We start from the raw sequence: 26143 nt of genomic DNA on the forward strand, positions 1-26143 counted from the left end.
CGTAGTCAATATCAGTATGCAAAGAACGGCTTAAAGGGACTGATTCACGATTTTCCCCAAAATTTTGTTTTTCACTTTTAATGATCAAAAACTACTGTCTAATGTGTTTAAAAGATTTTACATAAAAATTAAGGTTATACATTATCACAGAAGCTCATTTTAGAGAGTTTATTATTTGTTTTGTAAACAAAGATTTGGGTATGTTATTGTTTACGAAATTTTCAAAAGAAATGGAAATAGATCCAAGTTTATTATATTTTTCACATTTCAAGCATTCTTTGGGTAAAATGTGTCACCTAAAAGTTAAAATTTGTGACTATGTAAAATTAAGATGTTTTATATTACAAAATTAATATTTCACTGATTTGTTTGTGTACATTAAAAGACTCGAGTCTTTGTTTACATAACACAGATTTAAGGCTAAGATATTGCTTTTATTTTTGCATTCAGAAGGTAAAAAGTTTGGCTGTCAATATAAAATTAGTTATATTTTTAATGTTTTCCATCAAAAATGAAAAATATTTTTATCAAAAATCGTGAACCAGTCCCTTTAACAATTGGTATGAAACACTTCAGACAACATTCGATCTAAAGACAGGTTGTATTTGCAAATAAGATCATTATCATAACTATGAAACTTGCGAAATGTCGACTTCGACCAAGACTGATGAAGCCCCTGTAGGTTCAACTTAATTGTCAGTAGCTTGCCTCGATTAAAAATTGATCATACACAGAACATGTTCCCGTGTATCGAATCAGTCGAGGGACATATTCACTAAATGCAATGATAATGGATTATCGGTACATAAATATAGGAAGCTGACGATCGAGAAGCTGAATTCATCCAATTTGTCATAAAGTTGAGTTTTCAATTTGCTGTTAACATCTATATATAATAAAATATCCAAATATGATGCAAATACGGAAAACTGCGGTGTCTTTTATTTCGAGTTGACTTAGATATATCGAATCAACATATGAATGAAAATGAACATATGCTTGACCTAATAGATAAAATGATAAAACGTCGTCAAAATATCAAATACCATGTCATTATTCGTTATCTTCACCTTTTCATTACGTGACAGTGCCTATCAAAATGTATTAAGTGGACCAGTATTACAGTGGTACACCCTGTGTAAAAGGTGATGTCAGCTTCAAGTACTATTCTTGATAGGAAAAGTGATATAGCTGCATTACATTATTTACATACTGTAATACTAATCAATGAAAGGTGAAGATAACGAACATTGATCAATTCCATAACTCCTATAACCAATACAAAATAGAGAGTTGGGCAAACACGGACCCTGGATATACCAGAGGTGGGATCAGGTACCTAGGAGGAGTAAGCATGCCCTGTCGACTGGTCGCATCTGCCATGAGCCCTATATATTGATCAGGTAAACGGAGTTATCCGTAGTCAAAATCAAGAGTGCCAAAAACGGCCTAACAATCGGTATGAAACACGTCTGACAGCATTATCAGACAGACACCAATGTAGTTTATTCTTTACGTCGAAAGTAAAGTGTTCAATTCGGCATATTCTTGTTTATAGTTTTTTTTTTTTATATTTCTGGATTCAACAAACCAGCGGCAATTTTTGATTAACCATATACATTTTCTGTTTGTGTGAAATAACGTTTAAGAAACAGATAAGTGTATGATCTTGAAATATGATTTTCTTAGACATAATAATAGCGCAAATAAATGGCAACAAATTATTGATTTTATACCGAATATATTTGCATTTGTACGATCTTCTGTGATCTAACTTGCATTTGTAAATTGAGTAGACCATTCGATCTGCTCCTCGGCTCCTATTAGAATACGTCATAATTTCGGTAGTGACGTCATTTTACTATGTACAGCGAAATTAGTATTACAATAATTAGTAATCGCATGACGAAGCTCAAGGGCACACAAATGAAAATGAAAGTTCTGGTTGATAAAAGTATAAATATTCATTATGTTCAACGTATTCATTTATACACATATCTGTTAGCTTCAAAGTAAAAATATGTCATTTTATTGTACATTCATCGATTTTGTTTCATGACAAATCAAGCAACGTTTCCGTATTTTGGTAATCTTTGCTTGCACTTTGTATTACTCAAGTTCACTTAAATGTACTGCAAACATTGAAATTGTTTTGTTAAAAAAAACAAAAAACCAGATAGATGATGCATATATTAACTAATTGTATATTTTTGTACATTAACATTTTCTCATTACTAGAAATTGAAGTTTAGTAAGGTTATTTACAAATTCATGTATGATGTAATGAGCTTACTCCAATAGAGATTTATGTATGATGTAATGAGCTTACTCCAATAGAGATTTATGTATGATGCAATGAGCTTACTCCAATAGAGATTTATGTATGATGTAATGAGCTTACTCTGATAAATCAAACTCCAAACTTGGATGGTCGCTGAAGGTTATGACAGCTACCCGGAAGTTACCACTGTCAATATCGAGTTCAGAAATGATATGATAAGTAAAGTTCAAGACTTTATAGAATCCGTCTCTGCCAACACTACCAGAAGTATCCAGTATAAACACGATGTCTCCCAGTCCTTTGCACACTGCAAGTAAACATGTGACAGGTGAATTCTACATTTTACAAAATATTTTCATAGCTAGATCGTTCCAAGAAACACGAGGTTAAGTGTGACTTGCAGACAGTTAATCCTATAATTATAATAAATGATTTTGACCTACTTATATATATATATATATATATATATATATATATATATATATATATATCTAAATGATTAGATTTTCTTACAAAACACATGGAGTTTCAGTCATGACTCCCTGGACCAATGTTTGGCAGTATATACATAACAAGGCATGGAGTAAGTCAAAATCTTCTCGTAAACAATGTAGCTAAATATGCAAACATCCTTACGAAAATATCAAACATAGATGCGATGTTTAAAATTTGTGTACGAGTCTGACCTGACTGAAGGTGCAAGAAGGAATAGTACAGGAGAATATACAATGTAGTACCTTTGAATACAGGGAAACTATCCAGAAGATAATGTAAAATTTCCTTACCTCCTGGTTTCCTCGTAGTTGTAGGCGGGGGTCTGGTAGTAGGTCTTTGTGGGCGCAGACGAGCGCGTTCAGGAACCTCTCCCACTAAATAATCAAGAAAACAATGTTTGATATATAGTAAAAATGAACAAACGTTGGCCAATAAATCCAATTTATGCATTGACACAACTAGAGAACAGAAATCTTACTGTCATTCAGGGCATACTGTAACACTCCAGGAAGTTCTAAAAGATCACTCTCCCGATCTACCAGATGCCGATATGTTCTTAGTGGATGTGTGGCGATTTCGTTGACCTCTGTGGTATCATCCAAATAATACCCAATTGTAAATAGATTGATGCCGTCTCTTTCCGCCTGATATGCTGCTTCATACGCATCGTATCTATCAGTGCTCTCTTTTTCTCCTGTTAGAAGAATTATGAAATTTCTTGCGAAATTACGGTCTCCGTTCCTCCGGGTAAACATATATTTATTGGCATCATTAATCGCTTGAGCAGTGTTCCTTTCTCCAGTATTATAAACAATTCTATCCACTGCTCGAATAATTTTATCTTTCTTATCATAATCTTTCAATTGCCATTGAATTCGTGGTCGGGTGCTGTAACTCATTACACCCATACGGACTTCGCCGCTATCAATGTTCACGTTTTCAGCCAGAGTTTTGACAAATTTTCGGAACGATCGGAACTGCTCAGGTTTAACAGTGGAATCCATAATTACAACTATATCATGCCCTTTCTCCGGTGGTGCTTGAGTGGTGACTGGTGGAGGGGTAGTCGGTTTTGGTCGTGGCCGTGGTGGTTCGATATCCTCATTCACTACAAACAGATCAAATCAAATCAAACATGAACCGCATGTACCTGGAACATACACAGATATCACATTTTGATAATAGAAAATATTTGGGAACAATGATTGGCACAGATCGTTTGAACTTTTGAGGAAGAAATAAACTTACCCAATCCTAACACTCTGTTTACATTATCATTCACCTCACGTTCGTTCATATTTGTGTTAACAAGGTGTCTGTAAGTTGATAAGGGGTGCGTTGACAATTCGTCAATTTCTGTCGTATCATTCAAGTTGATTCCGACGGTGAAGAAATTGATCCCTAACCTCTCCGCTTTCTCCGCTGCATCCCAAGTACGATACATATTAGCGCTTTTGTCATTTGATGTTAGTAATACAACAATGTTTCTAGCAAAGTTTCGATCTCCCCTGTAAGGCAGAAACATATTTTGGCGAACATAATTGATAGCTCTATCTGTATTTGTTCTTCCTGGAGTATATCCAATTCTTTCTACCGCTCTTAGAACCTTGTCTTTCTCATTGTACCGTTTGAGATGAGCCTCTAGACTAGGATTGGTACCGAATTTCATTAGACCCACTCTATATTCTTCATTATCTATATCCAAGTTCTGAACCATATTGGAGACGTAAGATTTCATCCACTTGAATATTTCAGGTGAAACAGAAGAATCCAGCATAAAGATTAGGTCTTTTCCGGTGTTCCGTGGTGTAGTTGTGGTAGTAGTAGTTGAAGTGGTCGTTGTTGGTTTCGGTCTCGGTCTCCAGGGATCAATGTCTGCATCAACTGAAATTCAGCAGGAGTGTTAATCAATACCACAATTTCATACGAAATTTGTTGCAAAGAAAAAAATCTTTACAAACTCGAAATATTAAAAGAACACATATTACCACTTACTTGTTCTGACGAGATTAACAAGCGAGTCATCCACTTGTGGTTGACTCATTGAAGTGTTTATCAACGTTCTATATGTGTACAATGGATGGGAAGACAATTCGTCTATTTCTGTCAAGTCTTGCAGGTCAATTCCAACCGTGTAGATATTAATGCGATCCTTCTCTGTGCGCTCGGCTGCTGCCCACGTATCGTAGATATCATTACTTCTATCGTTCCCTGTAATATGGACTATCAGATTTCTAGCAAAATCCCGGTCACCATTTCTTCTCGTAAACATCCTCTGTCGTACAGCGTCTAGTGCTCTGTCAGTGTTTGTGCGACCACTCCGATAGTAAATATTACTGATTCGATTCATGATAGAAGCTTTATCATTATATCTGTCGAGGTTGATCTGCACGTCGGGGTTGGTACTGTACCTCATAACTCCAACTCTGTATTCTTCGTTGTCAACGCTCAATTTGTCTACTAGTTTGTTGGCATATTTTTTCATATAATCGAAGGTACGACGATCAACAGAAGAATCGAGCACCAGAATGACGTCATATCCGGTCGTTCTTTCGGTTGTTGTTGGGATCGTAGTTGTTGTGGTTGTTGTTGTGGTTGAGGCTATAGTGGTTCTTATTGTTGTGGCTAAGAGAGAAAGATACATATGTTTTATGACAGCTTAAGAATGAAATAGATATCGAAATACTGGATGGATGGTTTGCTTGAAATATTTCACTTACGTGGTCGGGTTAGTTTTGGTGTTGACGCTAGAAAATAGTTTAATTTCATACATTAGATAGGAATAAATTTGTTTAATGATACTATTAGTACATATATTAATAATTCCAATAACACTTTTAATCGTTGAAGGTATATTCAGTTAATTTACAATACTTTGATATCGTCATTTTCAGACTAACCTGGACACAAAGACCTAAAGATCTGCTCATCTAAGTTCTTCAATTCATCAAAATCCTTTACAGAAAAGGTGTTTTCAGAGGCAGGGATAGATGCTATTTGATTTAATTCAGTATCATCACTCAGTCCAATTCCTACTGCATAAATATGAATACCCTCATCTCTGGCTCTTTCAGCCTCATCAGTCAGCCTGTTTGCATTGATATTGGATACACCGTCAGTAAGAATAAGAGCAATGTTTCGTGCATCCGGTCTGTCCCCGTTTGCGAATGAGAAGTATTTTGTTCGCATATCCCTTAATGCATCAGCAGTATTAGTGCTTCCAAACACCCAGGGAATATTTTCAATAGCAATAAACATGTTTGTGGAATTTTGGTAGGCATTCAGATAGAAGTGATCGTGTACGTCGGTGCTATAACTGAGAATTCCAACTCGAACACCCCCGGAGTCAATATCAGAATTCTTAAGGAAATCCTTACAAAATTCCAGCATTTTTCGGAAGTTGTCTTGACCGACGCTTGTGGAGGAATCCAGAATTATAACTAAATCCACCCGCTCAAAGCCACAAGCTGCAAAAGGAAATGGAGCTGGTGTTTGAAATAAAATATTTAGTGAGTGCAATGGAATATCCGTTTGAAAAAATGATTAGAATATTGTGTTTAGCTTGAATGTCAAAGACGTTAAATTTTTGTTTGAGGATAGATATTTAGATAATATCAAATATTCCTCCTAATATGATCAGATTTAAATGGAACAGTGGTAGTACTCACGCGTTGGAGTTGTGGTAGGTATTGTTTTGATCGTAGTAACTGTAATGATTTTAAAATTATGTAAAAAATATTCAAAGTTATGTACACATGGCGATACCAAAAACTCATACCTATTAATGAAGTTTATACATGAAACATGATGAAAATAAGAAACAAATGGCTACACAAAACACATTAGTAATAAAAAATGAAAGAAAAGTTTGTACTTACATATCGGCGAACACACATTCTCAACGGCTTATTTTGAAAATACGTTAACAAGACTATAAAACAAACATATACTAGCATATTTTCTAAACCCATCTACTTTGGAAAGTTGTGTTATACTATATGACAGTTTGATTTCGTTAGTAATACACCCACAAACAAGAAAAGAAAGATCAAATGGAAAATAAAGACTTAGCAAAGCAGAGAGTCCCATCATAAATGAACGTAACGGTTTTAGGGCTTCAAGGACTGACGGGTGCTCCGATATTCTCCTATGGCGTTACCTTTGTGTTAATGTATGGTACAATAAAGGTTATGATTAATGGATTCATTTAACTGATGACATAATACTAGCATACACCGTTATGCTAAAAGTATTCGCAAAATAAGAAACATACGATATCACGAACTACAACAGGGTAATTTTCTTTTTACCAGCGCTATAGCTAACGTAGTTTTTTTAATATATAAACTGAAAAGGTGAAGATAACGAACAGTGATCAATTTCGTAACTCCCAAAAGGAATACAAAATATAGAGTTGGACAAACACGGACCTCTGGGTATACCAGAGATGGGACCAGGTAATCATTCCCTGTCGAACCATAATATCCAAAATAAAGGGGCACACGTATTAGCCTAAATGCTCAGCTATCTGGGTGCCAAATCTGGAGTTTACTCACATTATTTCTAAATTTGTGGCAAAAGGGGGCCCTCTTAATCCGCCACTGCTAGCTTTAGGTGAATTGCCATAAATTTTGACCTACATCTATGCATGGCGTTCATGGTCGTAGTAGTAAGTGTTCTTTTTCATGCCAACGTCCACCGTTACCTCCGTTTTAAAAGTGGTTTTTAAAAAACCCGGGAATTTAACATATAATGCCGGGCTCATGGCATAAGAAAAGTCACTACCTATGTCAAACGTTTAGGTAAAAGGTGAAGATAACGAACAGTGATCAATCTCATAAATCCCATAAGCAAAACAAAATAGATAGTTTGGCAAACACGGACCCCTGGACACACTAGAAGTAGGTTTGTTGCGGAGCTGGGATCATTAATCAAACTCCGGCCTTCCGGTGACGACGCCGGATAGACGTATTTCACAATGCGACACTCATATTGTTTACCCGAACTACAAGAACTGAATATTCTGAAGTTTGAATACTAAACTAGTGAAATTTACTAAAAGTGAGATAACTATTTTTTTTTAGAATAATCGCGGATTTGGAGGAGTGGGGTTGAGGTCCGACTTCCCATGGAATATGCAAATTATATATCGAATTTACAAGTACAACCTTTAATTAGGGCGAATGCTGTCTATCGTGTTTCATATCAGTGTTAGGTTGCTATTGATTTTGACTACTTATTACTCTGTTTACCTAATCTATATATAGGACCCACGGTTAGGGATGGTTACTCCTCCTAGGTACCTGTCCAAGGACCCGTGTGTGTCTTAATCGTAAGTTTGTATTCTTTATAGCAATTATAAGATTGAACACTGTCCGTTGTCTTCACGTTTTCATCATATTGATTAATGGAGAAATGAAAAAAGAACCAAAAATCACTAAATATCATGAATTGATTACATGTATATAAAAAGTGTTCTCAATGGAAAGTATTCTGGAACGATTGTTTGATACCCTTCTTTCATTTATGATTTACATGATCTATGATTAATATAACTTCAAAATAATAATTGATGCTTAGCCATAGGTCAGAATATTCGATGTACATTGTATTAACATTTGAGCCTTTTACTATTTTGCCAACAACATCTAGACGACGTGAACCTTTGACTGACAGTATTGTATGCTACTGAATTATCATAAAATCATGACTTTGGTACAGTGTCGAACAGTTTAGAGGTAGTTCATTAGGTGTACTGGGGATGCTTACTCATCCCAGGTAGGCACCCGATCCCACCTCTGGTGTGTCCAGATGTCCGTGTTTACCCAACTATCTATTTTGTATTGCTTGTGGGATTTAGGAGATTGATTACTGTTCGTTATCTTCACCTTTCATTATTAGAAGTTGACCAGAAAGAAATTGTACATCATTTATCAAGTAGGATCACCACAAATTGTTTCAATATTGAAAGTCAAATTGGCTAAATCAGGCAATCAGGAATCTCTCCTTCTGGACAAGATACCTTTCCGTTATTTTTGTGATTTTTACATGCATAGACCGTTAAATATTACATGCATAGTTTGATTGATGGGTTGTCCCCTTTATCTTTGACAGTTAATGATAGGTGGTAAAAATGTGTGAGTTTGAACTGATGAATTGAATTTATGCACCTAAAGATCACCGCCCCATCCCTATGATTTAGAATTTTGAGCTATGTATTGAATTAAACATTTTACGCTTTTCTATCATTAAGAGAGCTGGGGTTATTCTTGCCAAACTTCAACCCTCCCTGAAAAAAATCCTGGATCCGCGCATGTATATATTCAGAAGAACAGTTTATATATATATTTTAAAAGACAAAGTTATTAAATGTATTAGTAATTAAGATATTTTCTCTTGCACGACAAATCTCTAAAAATGTGTCTAACAGTGACTCCCCAACTTAAAGGTCCCGGATTGGATTCTCGATCTTGGTGTTGCATCCAATCAAAGACGTTTAAACATAGGTGGTTCTCAATGGAAAGTACAGATTAACCAATGTGATACTTCACCTACAGCTGCAGACGTCTCTATATGAGTGAAAAATTCTCGCATGGAACGTAAAATAATGCCGAAAATGTTTTCTATTTGCACAGACTTTTCAATTACATAGCCTAATCACACCAATCGTGAAAACAATTATAGAAATATAAATTCATTGCTATGTTAATTATGAATTTACTTCGTTCATCCTATCTTTACTTGATACAGTAAGAAAACAGTTGCCAAATCTACTTACAGCATCCCTAAAATTATCCAACTCGTATAATTCTAACAATTCAAACATTCCTTACAATGATTGTTGATAAAATGTATATATGATGTAATGAGTCATTTTCATGTGCAATATATCTATTTGTTTTATTGTATCTTTCATTTCCAAAGGCTAGTGCCATTATTAAGATAGTCTCCATGCAAACAATTGCTTACATACATATATAAAACAATGAAGCATTGTAAACAATCATTTTGGATTTTTGCAAATACTTTTGGACGACGGTGAAGCTGATTGTAGTTTTATGATCAATAATGCTTCCCAGAGTCACAATATTTGCATTATTTCACCTTAATTTGAAACTAATATATATATATATATATATATATATATATATATATATATATATATATATTAAAGAAAGCGAAATATGATCAATTAATTGTTGATGCATTAGTATTGTTAGGGAACATTCTATATCTACTACCAAAGCATAAACAAATAAACAACACAAATATTGTACAGAAAGTTATTACTAGTTGATTGAAATACACGTCGACACAGAACGCGCACCACGGAGAATTGATCGTAAATAATATACGTACCTGCGAGTGTTGAATTCGCAAAAAATGAAGAAAAGCGAATAAATAATATCACTGGTGGTATATTCAACATTGTACATTGTTCACATTCACAGAATAACTACACAAATCACAGAATTTTCCAAAAGAAAACTTTATAATCGGTGATTGAATGGCTTTACTGGGATATTAAATAAGACCGTTAGATCAATTTTACCAAATCGCCTGTTTCACCTCAGTTTCTTTCATCTGATGCATTTCCTCAATTCACTTACGTCAACTTTTTGATTTGTTCCGTAACGTTTTCTTTTATGAGAATAATAGGTAAAAAGGTAAACATTCAAAGAAAAACCAAGCCATCTTAAATACTTTCTTCGTGAAAATAAACGTCTATTATTTCCCCTGTTATTGGTAATAATTACTCAATAAATGTCTGATATATTTAGATTACAAACAAGTGCTACAGGAAAGTAGCCAAGGAAAGAGTGTACAGGCATATGAAATATTTCGTTACGTAATTCCTATTTGAATATCATTCTATTTACAATGAATTGTAGAAGTTTTTAAACGTTATAAAGCCGTTGTTTACTTTCAGCAATGCAAGGTCACTAATTTATCGATAAGCCCCACCCTATGGTTTTTCTTTACGACTGATAGGACACACATGATTTTAAGCAGCTGTAAGTATTAACTCGGCTAACAAGGCTAGTTTATAGCCGAGATAACAACGCTTCAAAGAAACACAATCGTTTCCTTAACATTATTACGACAACACTGAGTATATTATATCAAGTTCATTTACGTGTGTACGACCTTTGGAGCTTTCATACAAAATGTAGATGAAATATGGTGTCAACTGGTGTTAATCCACATGATATCTTGAACAATCTCTTGCATAATAGTCAAGAAGGGGAAAATATAATGGGAAATATCTCTATATACCTGAACATGTTGATTCAAATATTGTTTCATCTAATCCCTCAAGCTCATCAAATGTATTAACAGAAAATACATTCTCGCTGGCTGGTTCACTTGCTATTCCGTTAACTTCTTTCAAATCTTGCAAAGCGATACCCACGGCGTAGATATGGATGCCTTTCTTGCGAGCCTTTTCAGCCTCGGGTAGAGTTCTCGCAAAGTTAATGTTAGAAACTCCATCTGTGATGATGATGCAGATATTAGGTACACCTCTTCTGTCTCCATTTCCTCTCGTGAACATGGTTTCATGCATTTCAAGTAGTGCATCGGCTGTGTTTGTACTGCCATATCGCCAGGGAATATTGTCGACGGCTTTAAAAAGTTCACTTTTACTCGTATAGTCATTTAAGTTAAACTCTATTCTAACTCCGGTACTATACGTTAGAACACCCACCCGGACGTCTCCCCCATCAATGTTAGCAGAGTGTAGGAAGCTTTTTACAAATTCTAACATTTTATCAAAGTTCAAATTTCCGACACTAGTGGATGAGTCCAATACGAACACCAAATCCACTCTCTGAAAACAGTCTCCTGCAATACAATATATAAGTTATCATTAAAGTATATGACGAATATAAGAATTTCCAATATATGAAAGGCAAAGATAACGAACATTAATCAGTCTCATAACTCCTATAAGCAATACAAAATTGAGAGTTGGGCGAACACAGACCCCTGGATATACCAGAGGTAGGATCAGGTGCCTAGGAGGAGTAAGCATCCCTTGTCGACCGGTCACACCCGCCGTGATCCCTATATCTTGATCAGGTAAACGGAGATATCTGTAGTCAAGATCAGTGTGCCAAGAACGGCCTAATAATCGCTATGAAAAATTTCAGACAGCATTTGACCCTATGATAGGTTGTATCGGCAAACTAAATTGTTCCAGAATTCAGCTTGGATTATGAAACTTGATAATGTACAGACTTACTGTCAATAGGGGGCTTTGTGGTAGGTTTTGGTCTTGGACGTTCGGGTTCCACTTGATCATCAACTTAAATACACGAAAATTTCAATAAAACAACAGAACATATATGGTCTATATAAACAGGACATATTGATTTGTATCTTGGTATCTAACATTAATATTATGGAATGTTTAAAACAATTCGTTAGCAAAATAGCTTCAACTTACTAAGTCCCAAAAGATTATTAGCGGTTCGGTTAAGTTCAGCGGGAGATGAGTATGTGTTGATGAGATGTCTGTACTTTTGGATTGGGTGAGTGGAGAGTTCGTCTATTTCTGTTGTGTCGTTCAGATTGATTCCCACCGTAAACAAATTTATACCTGCCGCCTCTGCTTTCTCGGCAGCTGCCCAGGATTCGTATGTGTCTTTACTTTGATCCTGGCCAGTAAGCAGAACTATAAGATTCCTAGCAAAGTCTCTATCACCATGCGTTTCTCGGAACATATTTTCGCGAACAGAATTGATAGCTTTTGCGGTGTCTGTTTCCCCGGGGTTATACAAACTTTTGTCAATAGCAAACTTGATGTCATCTTTCGTAGAATATTCATCCAGATCAAACTGCACATCAGCGTCTGTGCTATATCTCATTAGCCCCACTCGGTACTCTTGGTCTTCAACATTGAAACCATCTACTAAGTTTTTCCCATACTCTTTCATTAATTGATATGTTCGGGGTGTCACTGAGGAGTCGAGAACAAGAACAACGTCATAACCCGATTCAGAGGGTGGCGATGCAGTTGTTGCTCCTGAAAAAACCCAAATAGATACTAGTGCTACAAAGTATAAAAGTAACCTTTAAAACAGGATTTTATACACCTTATTTCAGAAGTCATATGTCATCGAAACTTTTAACTAATAGTTGTCGATTGATACAGAAAACAGTTGTTGTTATTCATACCTGTACAGGAAGCTTCAAAGATTTTTTCATCAAGACCTTCTAATTCATCAAAGGTATTCACAGCAAAGACATTCAAACTTGCAGGCTCACTGGCTATTCCATTGACTTCTTTCAAGTCCTTCAGACCGATACCTATTGCATATATATGAATGTCTTTTTCTCTTGCCTCTTTTGCCTCGGGTACAGTTCTTCTGTAATTAACATTGGAAACACCGTCCGTCATAATGATACAGATGTTTGGAACACCTGGTCTGTCGCCATTGCCTCCAGTAAACATGTCTTCATGCATTGTTTGTAAACCATCAGCGGTGTTGGTACTTCCGTATCTCCAAGGTATGCTATCTACAGCGGCGAATACATCAGCTTTGGTCGTGTAGGAGTTTAACTGGAATTCCACGGTGACTTTAGTACTGTATGATACAAGACCCACACGTACTTCTCCGCCGTCAATATTTGCAGAATGCAGAAACTTCTTGACAAAGTCTTTCATTTTGTCGTAATTATCATTTCCAACACTGGTAGAAGAATCCAGCACGAAGATCAAGTCTACTTGTGCAAAGCATTGGGCTGGAAAACGAGTGATTAATACTAGTTTTCCAAATTTACAGCAAAACACTGACACATAATTGAAAAAGAATGATAATATGACGGTAGTAATAAGACATCTTTAGAAACAAGTACATATACTAATAGTTTTTAGTGTTTTACGACAAGGAATCTGTGATTGTATTATACTTTGCTATATAAGGGTGTCACAAGTATGCTTTGAAATTGACACAAAATTTCACGGAAACATTTCTGTATAAAGTGATGTAAATAAAATATTTATCTCATGAACCAAACAGAACATTTATGGATGCTTTATTTAGGAAATAATGTGTAAAATTCCTACTTATTACTGTTGTAGGCATAGGGGTTGTGGTTGTAGTAGTTGTTGTGGTGGTGGTGGTAGGTTTAGGTCGTGGTCTTGGTGGCTCCACATCTTCGTCAACTAGGTTATGCAAGATAATAATGTACAGAGTTACGTTTTCTTCTCCTAATTTTTGAATGATATACTTTCAATCAACACCCGCTCTGTTTCTTTTTAGACTGTTTTATTGAAATGTATTTCTCATTCAGTCAACAAACAAATTACAATTCACATCCTGCAGCATAGTAATAAAATATGTCAAAAAACAAACTCATTCATTCCAACTTACTCAAGCCAAGAATATCTCCAGTGGATGAATCTATTACGTCATCTCCACCCTCCGTGTTAATGAGGTGACGGTAGATATAAAGAGGGTGAGTTGAAGTCTCGTCGATTTCTGTGGTGTCGTTCAAATCAAAGCCAACTGTATACAAGTTGATATTCTCTTTCTCTGCCTCTTCTGCCTCATTCCAGGTGGCGTATATATCATCACTTCTTTCATTGGCAGTCATGAGGACAATGAGATTTCTAGCAAAATCACGGTCGCCGTTTCTATCATTGAACATTCTGCGCCTTACCATACGGATAGCACTTGCTGCATCAGAAGATTTCCCCTGTCTATGGGCAACTCGATCGACAGCAGATAGAACATTCCTCTTTGAAGTATAATCATTGAGATCCCATTGTTTATCGTTAGATTCTCCATATCGCATGAGACCTACTGTGTACTGTTTGTCGTCGATACTAAATTTATTAATTAATGTTCTAGCATATTTCTTCATGACATCGAATGTTTTCCGAGGAATAGAGGAGTCCATCATGATAACAACGTCATATCCAGAATCACGTGGTGGAATTGTAGTGGTAGTAGTAGTTGCTATAAATAGACAGGATTTGTTGTATTTTCAAAGAATGAAGGACATTAAATACATTGTTCGTGATTTGTAGTGTGATGTTTTGATTAAGTGTTATATACTACTTTAAAGAAAGTCTTCGCATATCATTGAAATAAAGGTATTTCATGCGTGATGATAATTCGAAATAAATTTTCATGTATCAGTTCATCCCACGGAGATTGTTATGCGTTTGGTGAATATGCAATTTCTATAACTGTTATCGATATTCTAGTTTGCGACAAGAAATTCCTTAAAGTCTTTGAGAAAGGACCTTACAAATATGTGGTGATAGTCTTGTTAATTATATATATATATATATATATATATATATATATATATACAGACTTATACCTTATACCTTATATCTTTTTTTTTTCAAGAGACTGTCATGTAAAGATATCATGATTCTGTTAGTATATTTATTCTTCATGAAAATTAATTCCTTGCCGCTGAGATATTTGCTGGATAGGAAAGATAGAAAACACTCCTGAGTGTACGATTGCAGAAACCAGATGTAGAAAACAAACCCTTGCATAGATCGTTTTTAATAGTGAGATGGTGAATTTCTTACATGTCCTGTAAAAGCCTTGGGTGAAATCGTTGATATTTTACAAAGGCTAATAAAAAAAATTATGTTTAAGGAATTTTAAAAAATCCTCATTTGTCATAAGAGATAAATTAATTAGTATTTACGGATAGTGTATAGAAGAAAAGTTTTGTAAATGCAAAACTGTCAAGAATAATTTTTTGTAATACAAAAATCGACTTTGCTATACATTACACTTTGCAAGTGATTGCGCTTCCCTCAGGAGAAATTAGAAAATGAACATACTAGTAGTAGTTGTTGTTGGTATAGGTCTGTCTCTCCTCGGACGGAGCACGTCATCAACTATAAAATAAAAGTTGAGATCAATACAAGAGTGTCTTAATTTTGAAATTAAAGATATAAACGTTTTCGTGAATTGATATAGCAATGATATTAGAAAGGAACTACCAAGATAGGATAAGTGGTCTTATCTTTAGTGTTGTTATCAAGAATAGGCATTGATAATACATATCAGAAACATTACGAAGTGATTACGTACTTGAATTAGCTAATTTCCGAGGAATACTTTTAATATCTCCTCTCCTGTTAACCAGATATCGGTACGTGCTAAGAGGATGCGTTGGAACCTCATCAACCTCGAAAGTATCATTTATGTAAAATCCAACGGTATAGATGTTTATCCCATCATCCTCCGCACGTTCTGCTGCACGGAATGCGTCATAAGGGTTCGAACTTTGATCCACACCAGTTAGTAAAACAATCAAGTTTCTTGCAAAGTCTCTGTCGCCATTGTACTCCTGGAAATTGTCTAATGAAACAATATCAAGAGCATCCTGCAGGTTACTTTCACCGGGTTGATAAGATATTTCCTGAATCCTATCAATAACTTCTCGTTTGGTATCGAGATCTTGGAGGTGGGCAAATGTATCGGAAGCCGTACTGTACCGCACGAGACCAATGCGGTATTCTTTATCATCAATGCTGAGATTACGCGCGAGATTTTGGGCGAAGTCCTTCATTTGATTGAATACTCTTCTGTCATTCACAGAGGAATCAAGCAGAAATACAACATCATAACCGGTGTCACGTGGCTTTGTTGTAGTTGTGGTAGGTATAGGTGTAGTTGTTACTATAAATAAAGGACGGTGAAAATTGCAAATATTCCTGAAACATGAATGCTCTTTTCTAGCACATTAAAATATACAGACTCTGAAGCGTGCTGCTACACCTCCAAAGCGTTTCATTTCGTTCCGTGCAAACCGTTCACCGTTCCGTGCAGACCGTTCAGTATTTCGTGCAAACCTTTCATTGTTCCGTGCAAACCGTTCACCGTTCCGTGCAGACCCGTTCACCGTTCGGTGCAGACCGTTCAGCGTTTCATGCAGATCGATCAGCGTTCCGTGCAAATCGTTTCGTGCAAGAATCGTTCCGGGCTTGATCAAGCCACGCCCATAGAAATGTGAATATTGCTCAAACCACGCCCTTAGAAACATACAGACCGTGCAAGTCATTTCGGCATGGGATGTAGGACAGGTAAACATTGAAGAGAATTTGACCAATTATTTGAAAATGTCTACAAGAAAATCCGATACCACTTACACACCCCTGGTAGTTTTAGCAAGTGCAGAAATATCTCTGCCCTCGTTATTATTATTTTTTTTATTTTTATTCATTTTGTTTGTATATATGAATAATTTATTTGTCTTGTTACATTTGTATGATCAAGTTTCTCATTTTAAATAAAAACTATTCTCATCAAAATCGTCTATCGGAACTGTCAGCATAATGCACAGACCGACCTTGTATTACTTGTAACTTGTATATTGTACGCAAATTCCAAGGTCCCTCTTTTTTTTTTATACCACAATAGAGGTCAGCTAATCCAGGTATTTGAAATTAACAATCGTACATAAGGTGTGAAAATCGATGAGGGCAATTGAAATACATGTATGACAAAAGAGGTGTTTATATCTTTTGTCTCTCAAAAATCAATGCAGTTTTCTCTATGTTTAAAATTGAGGCAAATGCAACAATCTAATTAAAATTGGATGTTAGATCCGCTCGCATTATTTATTTTTTCTATTCATTTATATGATTTATTTCTCAATCTAGTTCAATCATATTTTGATTGTTTCTTTTTGTTTTGTATTTTCCCTTCTTATCGAAGATGACAGGTTCTTATCGACTAGCTAATTCTATGTCTAGATGCCCCTCCTACCTGAAAATGTGTTTCAGTCTTACAAGAATTTTTAAAATCATTTTATCAGTTGTCATACACGTATGTAAAAATGTTTAGATTCATTCAAGATCTGTCTTTGAGATAAGGCCCGGAAAATACAAATTGCACACATCTTTTACATATTGTAACTGCAGTCAGATTGAATGTACAAAAATAGCGATACAGACGCGACTTTTTCAATGAATTTAATAGAGCAATGAATAAATAAAGTTGAATTATAAATATTCCATGACGATACAATTTATGCATCTTTTCCCTTTATTTCCGAAGTTAAAAAATATATATTTCCTTTTATTTCAACGTGTTCGTAAGTCATTAAATTATTCCTTGTTTAAACTAACCCCAGGATGAAACAAATAATGCCGAAACAATCAAAGCGTGTAGGTCATGCCTAGCGTTTCGTGCAGACCGTTCACAACCCTCTCCCTGCCCCAAAATGATTCGATTCAATCTTTCCTGACGGGAAGTTTCTTTAAATCCTTTTATCTGTTTTCATACACGTACACATATATATAAAAATATAGTTTATTCAACATCTGTGTTTGGGAAGAGGCCTGGAATATACAAATAGCGAATGTATTTTAACGACATTCAGAATGAATGTACAAAAATAGCGAAACAGATGCGACCATTTCATATTCAGTTTCAAGGAATTTAATAGAGCAATGAATCAATACAATTTGATTAATCAATATTCCGTGACGATATATATATTTTTTTTTTAACATATTTTCGTTTTATTTCCGAAATTAAAAAACTAATTCATTTCTTTTCATTCGAACGCGTTTATAAGTCATTGATCTAATAAGCAAAAATGAAAGTTACCACGTCGTACATGAGCAATCATTTTAAAATGAATCATTATCATTTCTTTCTCAACCTTCTTTTAATATTTAGAATACTGCAATTATATTTAAAATATTTGATCCAAATATTACCGAAAAAATCACAGCGTGCGGGCCACGCCTACCATTTCGTGCAGACCGTTCACAATGCGTTCAATTCACACCTACAAAGTGGTAAGCGTTTCGTGCAAATATTTCGTGCAAAACGTTCACCGTTCCGTGCTGACCATTCAACGTTTCCTGCAAACCGTTTACCGTTCCGTGCAGATCGTTCAGTGTTTCGGGCAAACCGTTCACTGTTCCGTGTACGAATCGTTTCGTACCGTTCCGTGCAAGTGGTGTAGTAGTACGCTTCAGGGTCTGTATTTATTTCTTAAATGCATAAAGAAAAATCTGTTTTGTTCTAAAATGCCCTGCTTATAAATACCTGGGCACGAGGATTCAAAGATTTTTTCATCAAGACCTTCTAATTCATCGAATGTATTCACAGCAAAGACGTTCAAACTTGCAGGCTCACTGGCTATTCCATTGACTTCTTTCAAGTCCTTCAGAGCGATACCTATTGCATATATATGAATGCCTTTTTCTCTTGCTTCTTTTGCCTCGGGTACAGTTCTTCTGTAGTTAATATTGGAAACACCGTCCGTCATAATGATACAGATGTTTGGAACACCTGGTCTGTCGCCATTGCCTTCAGTGAACATGTCTTTATGCATTGTTTGTAAACCATCAGCGGTGTTGGTACTTCCGTATCTCCAAGGTATGCTATCTACAGCGGCGAATACGTCAGATTTGGTTGTGTAGGAGTTTAACTGGAATTCCACGGTGACTTTAGTACTGTAGGATACAAGACCCACACGCACTTCTCCGCCGTCAATATTTGCAGAATGCAGAAACTTCTTGACAAAGTCTTTCATTTTGTCGTAATTATCATTTCCAACACTGGTAGAAGAATCCAGCACGAAGATCAAGTCTACTTGTGCAAAGCACTGGTCTGGAAAACGAGAAATTAATATTGTCAACCGCACAACACTTGGACATAATTGAAAAAAAGAATGATGTTATGGCGGTAGTAATAAGATATCTTTAGAAACATGTACAGATTCTCATAGTTTTAGTGTTTTACGACAAGAAATCTGTGACGATTGTATTATATTTTGCGATAAAAATAACTTGTCACAAGTGTGCTTTGAAATTGACACAAAATCTCACGGAAACATTTCTGCATAAAATGCTGTAAAAATCCTTTTATCTCATGAACCAAACAGAACGTTTATGGATGCTTTATTTAGGAAATAATGTCTAAAATTCCTACTTATTACTGTTGTAGGCATAGGGGGTGTGGTTGTAGTAGTTGTTGTTGTGGTGGTGGTAGGTTTAGGTCGTGGTCTTGGTGGCTCCACATCTTCGTCAACTAGGTTATGCAAGATAATAATGTACAGAGTTAAGTTTTCTTTTCCTTATTTTGAATGGTATACTTTCAATCAACATCAGCTCTGTTTCTTTTTAGACTGTTTTATTAAACTGTATTTCTCATGCAGTCAACTAGTAATTTACAATTCACACCCTGCAGCATAGTAGTAAAATATTATGTCAAAAAACAAACTCATCCTTTCCAACTTACTCAAGCCAAGAATATCTCCAGTGGATGAATCTATTACGTCATCCCCGCCATCCGTGTTAATGAGGTGACGATAGATATAAAGAGGGTGAGTTGAAGTCTCGTCGATTTCTGTGGTGTCGTTCAAATCAAAGCCAACTGTATACAAGTTGATATTCTCTTTCTCTGCCTCTTCTGCCTCATTCCAGGTGGCGTATATATCATCACTTCTTTCATTGGCAGTCATGAGGACAATGAGATTTCTAGCAAAATCACGGTCCCCGTTTCTATCATTGAACATTCGACGTCTTACCATACGGATAGCACTTGCTGCATCAGAAGATGTTCCCTGTCTATAGGCAACTCGATCGACAGCAGATAGAACATCCCTCTTTGAAGTATAATCATTGAGATCCCATTGTTTATCGTTAGATTCTCCATATCGCATGAGACCTACTGTGTACTGCTTGTCGTCGATACTAAATTTATTAATTAATGTTCTCGCATATTTCTTCATGGCATCGAATGTTTTCCGAGGAATAGAGGAGTCCATCATGATAACAACGTCATATCCAGAATCACGTGGTGGAATTGTAGTGGTAGTAGTTGTTGCTATAAATAGACAGGATTTGTTGTATTTTCAAAGAAATAAAAGACAGTAAATACGTGGTTTGTAGTGCGATGTTTTGATTAGGTGTTATAGAGACGTTTAAAGAAATTCTTTGCAGATCATTGAAATAAAGGTATTTCATGCGTGATGATAATTCGAAATAAATTTTCATGCATTAGTTCATCTCACAGAGATTTTTATGCGTTTGGAAAATATGCAATTTCTACAACTGTTATCGATATTCTAGTTTGCGACAAGAAAATCCATAAAGTCTTCGAGAAAAGATACTTACAAAAATATGGTGATAGTTTTGTTAATTATATATATACAGTCTTATACTTTATATCTTATATCTTTTTTTCAAGGCTGTCATGTAAAGATATCATGATTCGGTTAGTATATTTATTGTTCATGAAAAATAATTCTTCGCCACTGAGATGTTTGCTTGATAGGAAAGAACCCGGAAAATACTCCTGAGTGTACGATTGCAGAAACCAGATGTAGAAAAGAAACCCTTGAATACATTGTTTTTAATAGTGAGGTGGTGATTTTCTTACATGTCCTGTAAAAGCCTTGGGTGAAATCGTTGATATTTTACAAAGGCTAACGAAAAACAGTATGTTTAAGGAATTTGAAAAAAATCTCATTTGTCATAGGAAATATATAGTTTCAGTATTTACGGATAGTGTATAAAAGACTTTGTAAATGCAAAACTGCTAAAATTAATCTTTTGTAATACAAAACTCGACTTTGCTATACACTACACTTTGCAAGTGATTGTGCTTTCTCTCAAGAGACATTAGAAAATGAACATACTAGTAGTAGTTGTTGTTGGTACAGGTCTATCTCTCCTCGGACGGAGCACGTCATCAACTATAAAATAAAAGTTGAGATCAATACAAGAGTGTCTTAATTTTGAAATTAAAGATATAAACGTTTTCGTGAATTGAGATAGCAATGATATTAAAAAGGATCTACCAAGATGGAGTAAGTGGCCTTATCTTTAGTGTTGTTATCAAGTATAGGCTTTGATGATACAGATCAGAAACATTACGAAGTGATTACATACTTGAATTAGCTAATTTCCGAGGAATACTTTTAATATCTCCTCTCCTTTTAACCAGATATCGGTACGTGCTAAGAGGATGCGTTGGAACCTCATCAACCTCGAAAGTATCATTTATGTAAAATCCAACGGTATAGATGTTTATCCCATCATCCTCCGCACGTTCTGCTGCACGGAATGCGTCATAAGGGTTCGAACTTTGATCCACACCAGTTAGTAAAACAATCAAGTTTCTTGCAAAGTCTCTGTCGCCATTGTACTCCTGGAAATTATCTAATGAAACAATATCAATAGCGTCCTGCAGGTTACTTTCACCGGGTTGATATGGTATCTGCTGAATCCTCTCAATAACTTCTCGTTTGGTATCGAGATCTTGGAGGTGGGCAAATGTATCGGAAGCCGTACTGTACCGCACGAGACCAATGCGGTATTCTTTATCATCAATGCTGAGATTACGCGCGAGATTTTGGGCGAAGTCCTTCATTTGATTGAATACTCTTCTGTCATTCACAGAGGAGTCAAGCAGAAATACAACATCATAACCGGTGTCACGTGGTTTTGTTGTAGTTGTGGTAGGTATAGGTGTAGTTGTTACTATAAATAAATGACGGTGAAAATTGTAAATATTCCTTAAAAATGAAGACTCTTTTCTAGCACATTACTCAAAAGCACATTAAAATATACAGACTCTGAAGCGTGCTACTACACCTCTAAAGCGTATCGTTTCGTTCCGTGCAAACCGTTCACCGTTCCGTGCAGACCGTTCAACGTTTCATGCAGATCGTTCAGTGCAAATCGTTTTGTGCAAGAATCGTTCCGTGCTTGATCAAGCCACTTCCATAGAAACGCGAATATCGTTCAAACCACGCCATTAGAAATATACAGACTGTGCAAGTCATTTCTGTATGGGATGTAGGAAGGTTGACATTGTTGAGAATTTGACCAATTATTTCAAAATGTCTATAAGGAAATCCGATACCACTTACTCACCCCTGATAGTTTCTAGCAAGTGCAGAGACATATAACATCTCTGCCCTCGTTATATATATTTTTTATTTTTATTCAATTTGTTTATATATAGGAATAATTTATTCGTCTTGTTACATTTGTATAATCAAGTTTCTCATTTTAAATAAAAACTATTTTCATCAAAATCGTTTATCGGAACTGTCTGCATAATGCACAGACCGACCTGTGTATTACTTTTAACTTTTATATTCTACGCAAATTCCAAGGTCCCTGTCTTTGAGAAGAGGCCCGGAAAATACAAATTGAACAGGTGTTTTACATATTGTAACTGCACTCAGATTGAATGTACAAAAATAGCGATACAGACGCGACTTTTTCAATGAATTTAATAGAGCAATGAATAAATAAAGTTGAATTATAAATATTCCATGACGATACAATTTATGCACCTTTTTTCCTTTATTTCCGAAGTTAAAAAATACTTATTTCCTTTTATTTCAACGTGTTCGTAAGTCATTAAATTATTCCTTGTTTAAACTAACCCCAGGATGAAACAAATAATGCCGAAAACTATCAAAGCGTGCAGGTCATGCCTAGCGATTCGCGCAGAACGTTCACAACCCTCTCCCTGCCCCAAAATGATTCAATCTTTCCTGACGGGAAGTTTCTTTAAATCCTTTTATCTGTTTTCATACACGTACACATGTATATAAAATATAGGTTCATTCAACATCTGTGTTTGGGAAGAGGCCTGGAATATACAAATTGTAAATGTATTTTAACGACATTCAGAATGAATGTACAAAAATAGCGAAACAGACACGATCATTTCATATTCAGTTTCAAGGAATTTAATAGAGCAATGAATCAATACAATTTGATTAATCAATATTCCGTGACGATATGATTTTTACATATTTTCGTTTTATTTCCGGAATAAAAAAAATCATTTATTTTCCTGCCAACGTGCTTATAAGTCATTGATCCAATAAGGAAAAATGAAGTTACCGCGTCGTACACGAGCAATCATTTTAAAATGAATCATTATCATTTCTTTTTCAACCTTCTTTTAATATTTAGAATACTGCAATTATATTTAAAATATTTAGTCCAAATATATCACAGCGTGCGGGTCACGCCTACCATTTCGTGCAGACCGTCCATAAAGCGTTCAAGCCACGCCTACAAAGTGGTCAGCGTTTAGTACAAAGATTTCGTGGAAAACGTTCACCGTTCCGTGCAGACTGTTCAACGTTTCGTGCAAACCGTTTACCGTTCCGTGCAGATCGTTCAGTGTTTCGGGCAAACCGTTCACTGTTCCGTGTACGAATCGTTTCGTACCGTTCCGTGCAAGTGGTGTAGTAGTACGCTTCAGGGTCTGTATTTATTTCTTAAATGCATAAAGAAAAATCTGTTTTGTTCTAAAATGCCCTGCTTATAAATACCTGGGCATGAGGATTCAAAGATTTTTTCATCAAGACCTTCTAATTCATCAAAGGTATTCACAGCAAAGACGTTCAAACTTGCAGGCTCACTGGCTATTCCATTGACTTCTTTCAAGTCCTTCAGAGCGATACCTATTGCATATATATGAATGCCCTTTTCTCTTGCCTCTTTTGCCTCGGGTACAGTTCTTCTGTAGTTAATATTGGAAACGCCGTCCGTCATAATGATACAGATGTTTGGAACACCTGGTCTGTCGCCATTGCCTTCAGTGAACATGTCTTTATGCATTGTTTGTAAACCATCAGCGGTGTTGGTACTTCCGTATCTCCAAGGTATGCTATCTACAGCAGCGAATACGTCAGCTTTGGTTGTGTAGGAGTTTAACTGGAATTCCACCGTGACTTTAGTACTGTAGGACACAAGACCCACACGTACTTCTCCGCCGTCAATATTTGCAGAATGTAGAAACTTCTTAACAAAGTCTTTCATTTTGTCGTAATTTCCATTTCCAACACTGGTAGAAGAATCCAGCACGAAGATCAAGTCTACTTGTGCAAAGCATTGGTCTGGAAAAGAAGAGATTAATACTGTTTACAGCACAACACTTGGACATAATTGAAAAAAAGAATGATGTTATGGCGGTAGTAATAAGAGATCTTTAGAAACAAGTACAGATTATAATACCAATTATATTTAAGTGTTTTACGAGAAGAAATCTGTAACGATTGTAATATATTTTGCGATAAAAAGAAGATGTCACAAGTGTGCTTTGAAATTGACACAAAATCTCACGGAAACATTTGTGGATTAAGTGATGCAAATATGGTATTTATCTCATGAACCAAACAGAACGTTTTTACATGCTTTCTTTTGGAAATGTCTAAAATTCCTACTTATTACTGTTGTAGGCATAGGGGTTGTGGTTGTAGTAGTTGTTGTGGTGGTGGTGGTAGGTTTAGGTCGTGGTCTTGGTGGCTCCACATCTTCGTCAACTAGGTTATGCAAGATAATAATGTAAAGAGTTAAGTTTTCTTCTTATTTTTGAATGGTATACTTTCAATCAACACCCACTCTGTTTCTTTTTAGACTGTTTATTAAACTATTTCTCATGCAGACAACTAGTAATTTACAATTCACATCCTGCAGCATAGTAATAAAATATTATGTCAAAAAACAAACTCATTCATTCCAACTTACTCAAGCCAAGAATATCTCCAGTGGATGAATCTATTACGTCATCTCCACCCTCCGTGTTAATGAGGTGACGATATATATACAGAGGGTGAGTTGAAGTCTCGTCGATTTCTGTGGTGTCGTTCAAATCGAAGCCAACTGTATACAAGTTGATATTCTCTTTCTCTGCCTCTTCTGCCTCATTCCAGGTGGCATATATATCATCACTTCTTTCATTGGCAGTCATAAGGACAATGAGATTTCTAGCAAAGTCACGGTCCCCGTTTCTATCATTGAACATTCGACGTCTTACCATACGGATAGCACTTGCTGCATCAGAAGATCTTCCCTGTCTATAGGCAACTCGATCGACAGCAGATAGAACATCCCTCTTTGAAGTATAATCATTGAGATCCCATTGTTTATCGTTAGATTCTCCATATCGCATGAGACCTACTGTGTACTGTTTGTCGTCGATACTAAATTTATTAATTAATGTTCTCGCATATTTCTTCATGGCATCGAATGTTTTCCGAGGAATAGAGGAGTCCATCATAATAACAACGTCATATCCAGAATCACGTGGTGGAATTGTAGTGGTAGTAGTAGTTGCTATAAATAGAAAAGATTTGTTGTATTTTCAAAGAAATGAAAGACAGTAAATACATTGTTCGTGATTTGTAGCGTGATGTTATGATTAGGTGTTATAGAGAAGTTTGAAAACATTCCTAGGATGTCATTCAAATAACGGTATGTCATACGTGATATAATTTAAAATAAAGTTTTATGTATCAGTTCATCTGATGGAAATAGTTATGTGGTTAGAAATTATGCGATTTCTATAACTGTTGTTGATATTCTAGTTTGCGACAAGAAAATCCATGAAC

General features: G+C 35.7%; 1 protein-coding gene across 1 annotated transcript in view; it reads right to left on the bottom strand.

Annotated features, from left to right (window-relative positions):
• Nucleotides 1–26143, bottom strand: part of LOC125682036 (uncharacterized) — a 97077-nt gene that overhangs the window by 12309 nt on the left and 58625 nt on the right. Inside the window, exons 41-64 of the mRNA XM_056157522.1 lie at nt 25281–25868; nt 24977–25075; nt 24083–24649; nt 21672–22262; nt 21419–21475; nt 20017–20604; nt 19708–19806; nt 18820–19386; nt 15847–16437; nt 15594–15650; nt 14155–14742; nt 13848–13946; nt 12956–13522; nt 12225–12803; nt 12021–12083; nt 11054–11620; nt 6445–6483; nt 5677–6243; nt 5497–5523; nt 4772–5401; nt 4025–4660; nt 3255–3884; nt 3067–3150; nt 2402–2588 (exon numbers count right to left, since the gene is read on the bottom strand). Coding sequence (XP_056013497.1) covers nt 2402–2588; nt 3067–3150; nt 3255–3884; nt 4025–4660; nt 4772–5401; nt 5497–5523; nt 5677–6243; nt 6445–6483; nt 11054–11620; nt 12021–12083; nt 12225–12803; nt 12956–13522; nt 13848–13946; nt 14155–14742; nt 15594–15650; nt 15847–16437; nt 18820–19386; nt 19708–19806; nt 20017–20604; nt 21419–21475; nt 21672–22262; nt 24083–24649; nt 24977–25075; nt 25281–25868 — 9067 coding nt within the window. The remainder of the gene's footprint in view (nt 1–2401; nt 2589–3066; nt 3151–3254; nt 3885–4024; nt 4661–4771; nt 5402–5496; nt 5524–5676; nt 6244–6444; nt 6484–11053; nt 11621–12020; nt 12084–12224; nt 12804–12955; nt 13523–13847; nt 13947–14154; nt 14743–15593; nt 15651–15846; nt 16438–18819; nt 19387–19707; nt 19807–20016; nt 20605–21418; nt 21476–21671; nt 22263–24082; nt 24650–24976; nt 25076–25280; nt 25869–26143) is intronic.

This window comes from Ostrea edulis, chromosome 2, assembly GCF_947568905.1.
Source record: "Ostrea edulis chromosome 2, xbOstEdul1.1, whole genome shotgun sequence".
NCBI lineage: Eukaryota > Metazoa > Mollusca > Bivalvia > Ostreida > Ostreidae > Ostrea > Ostrea edulis.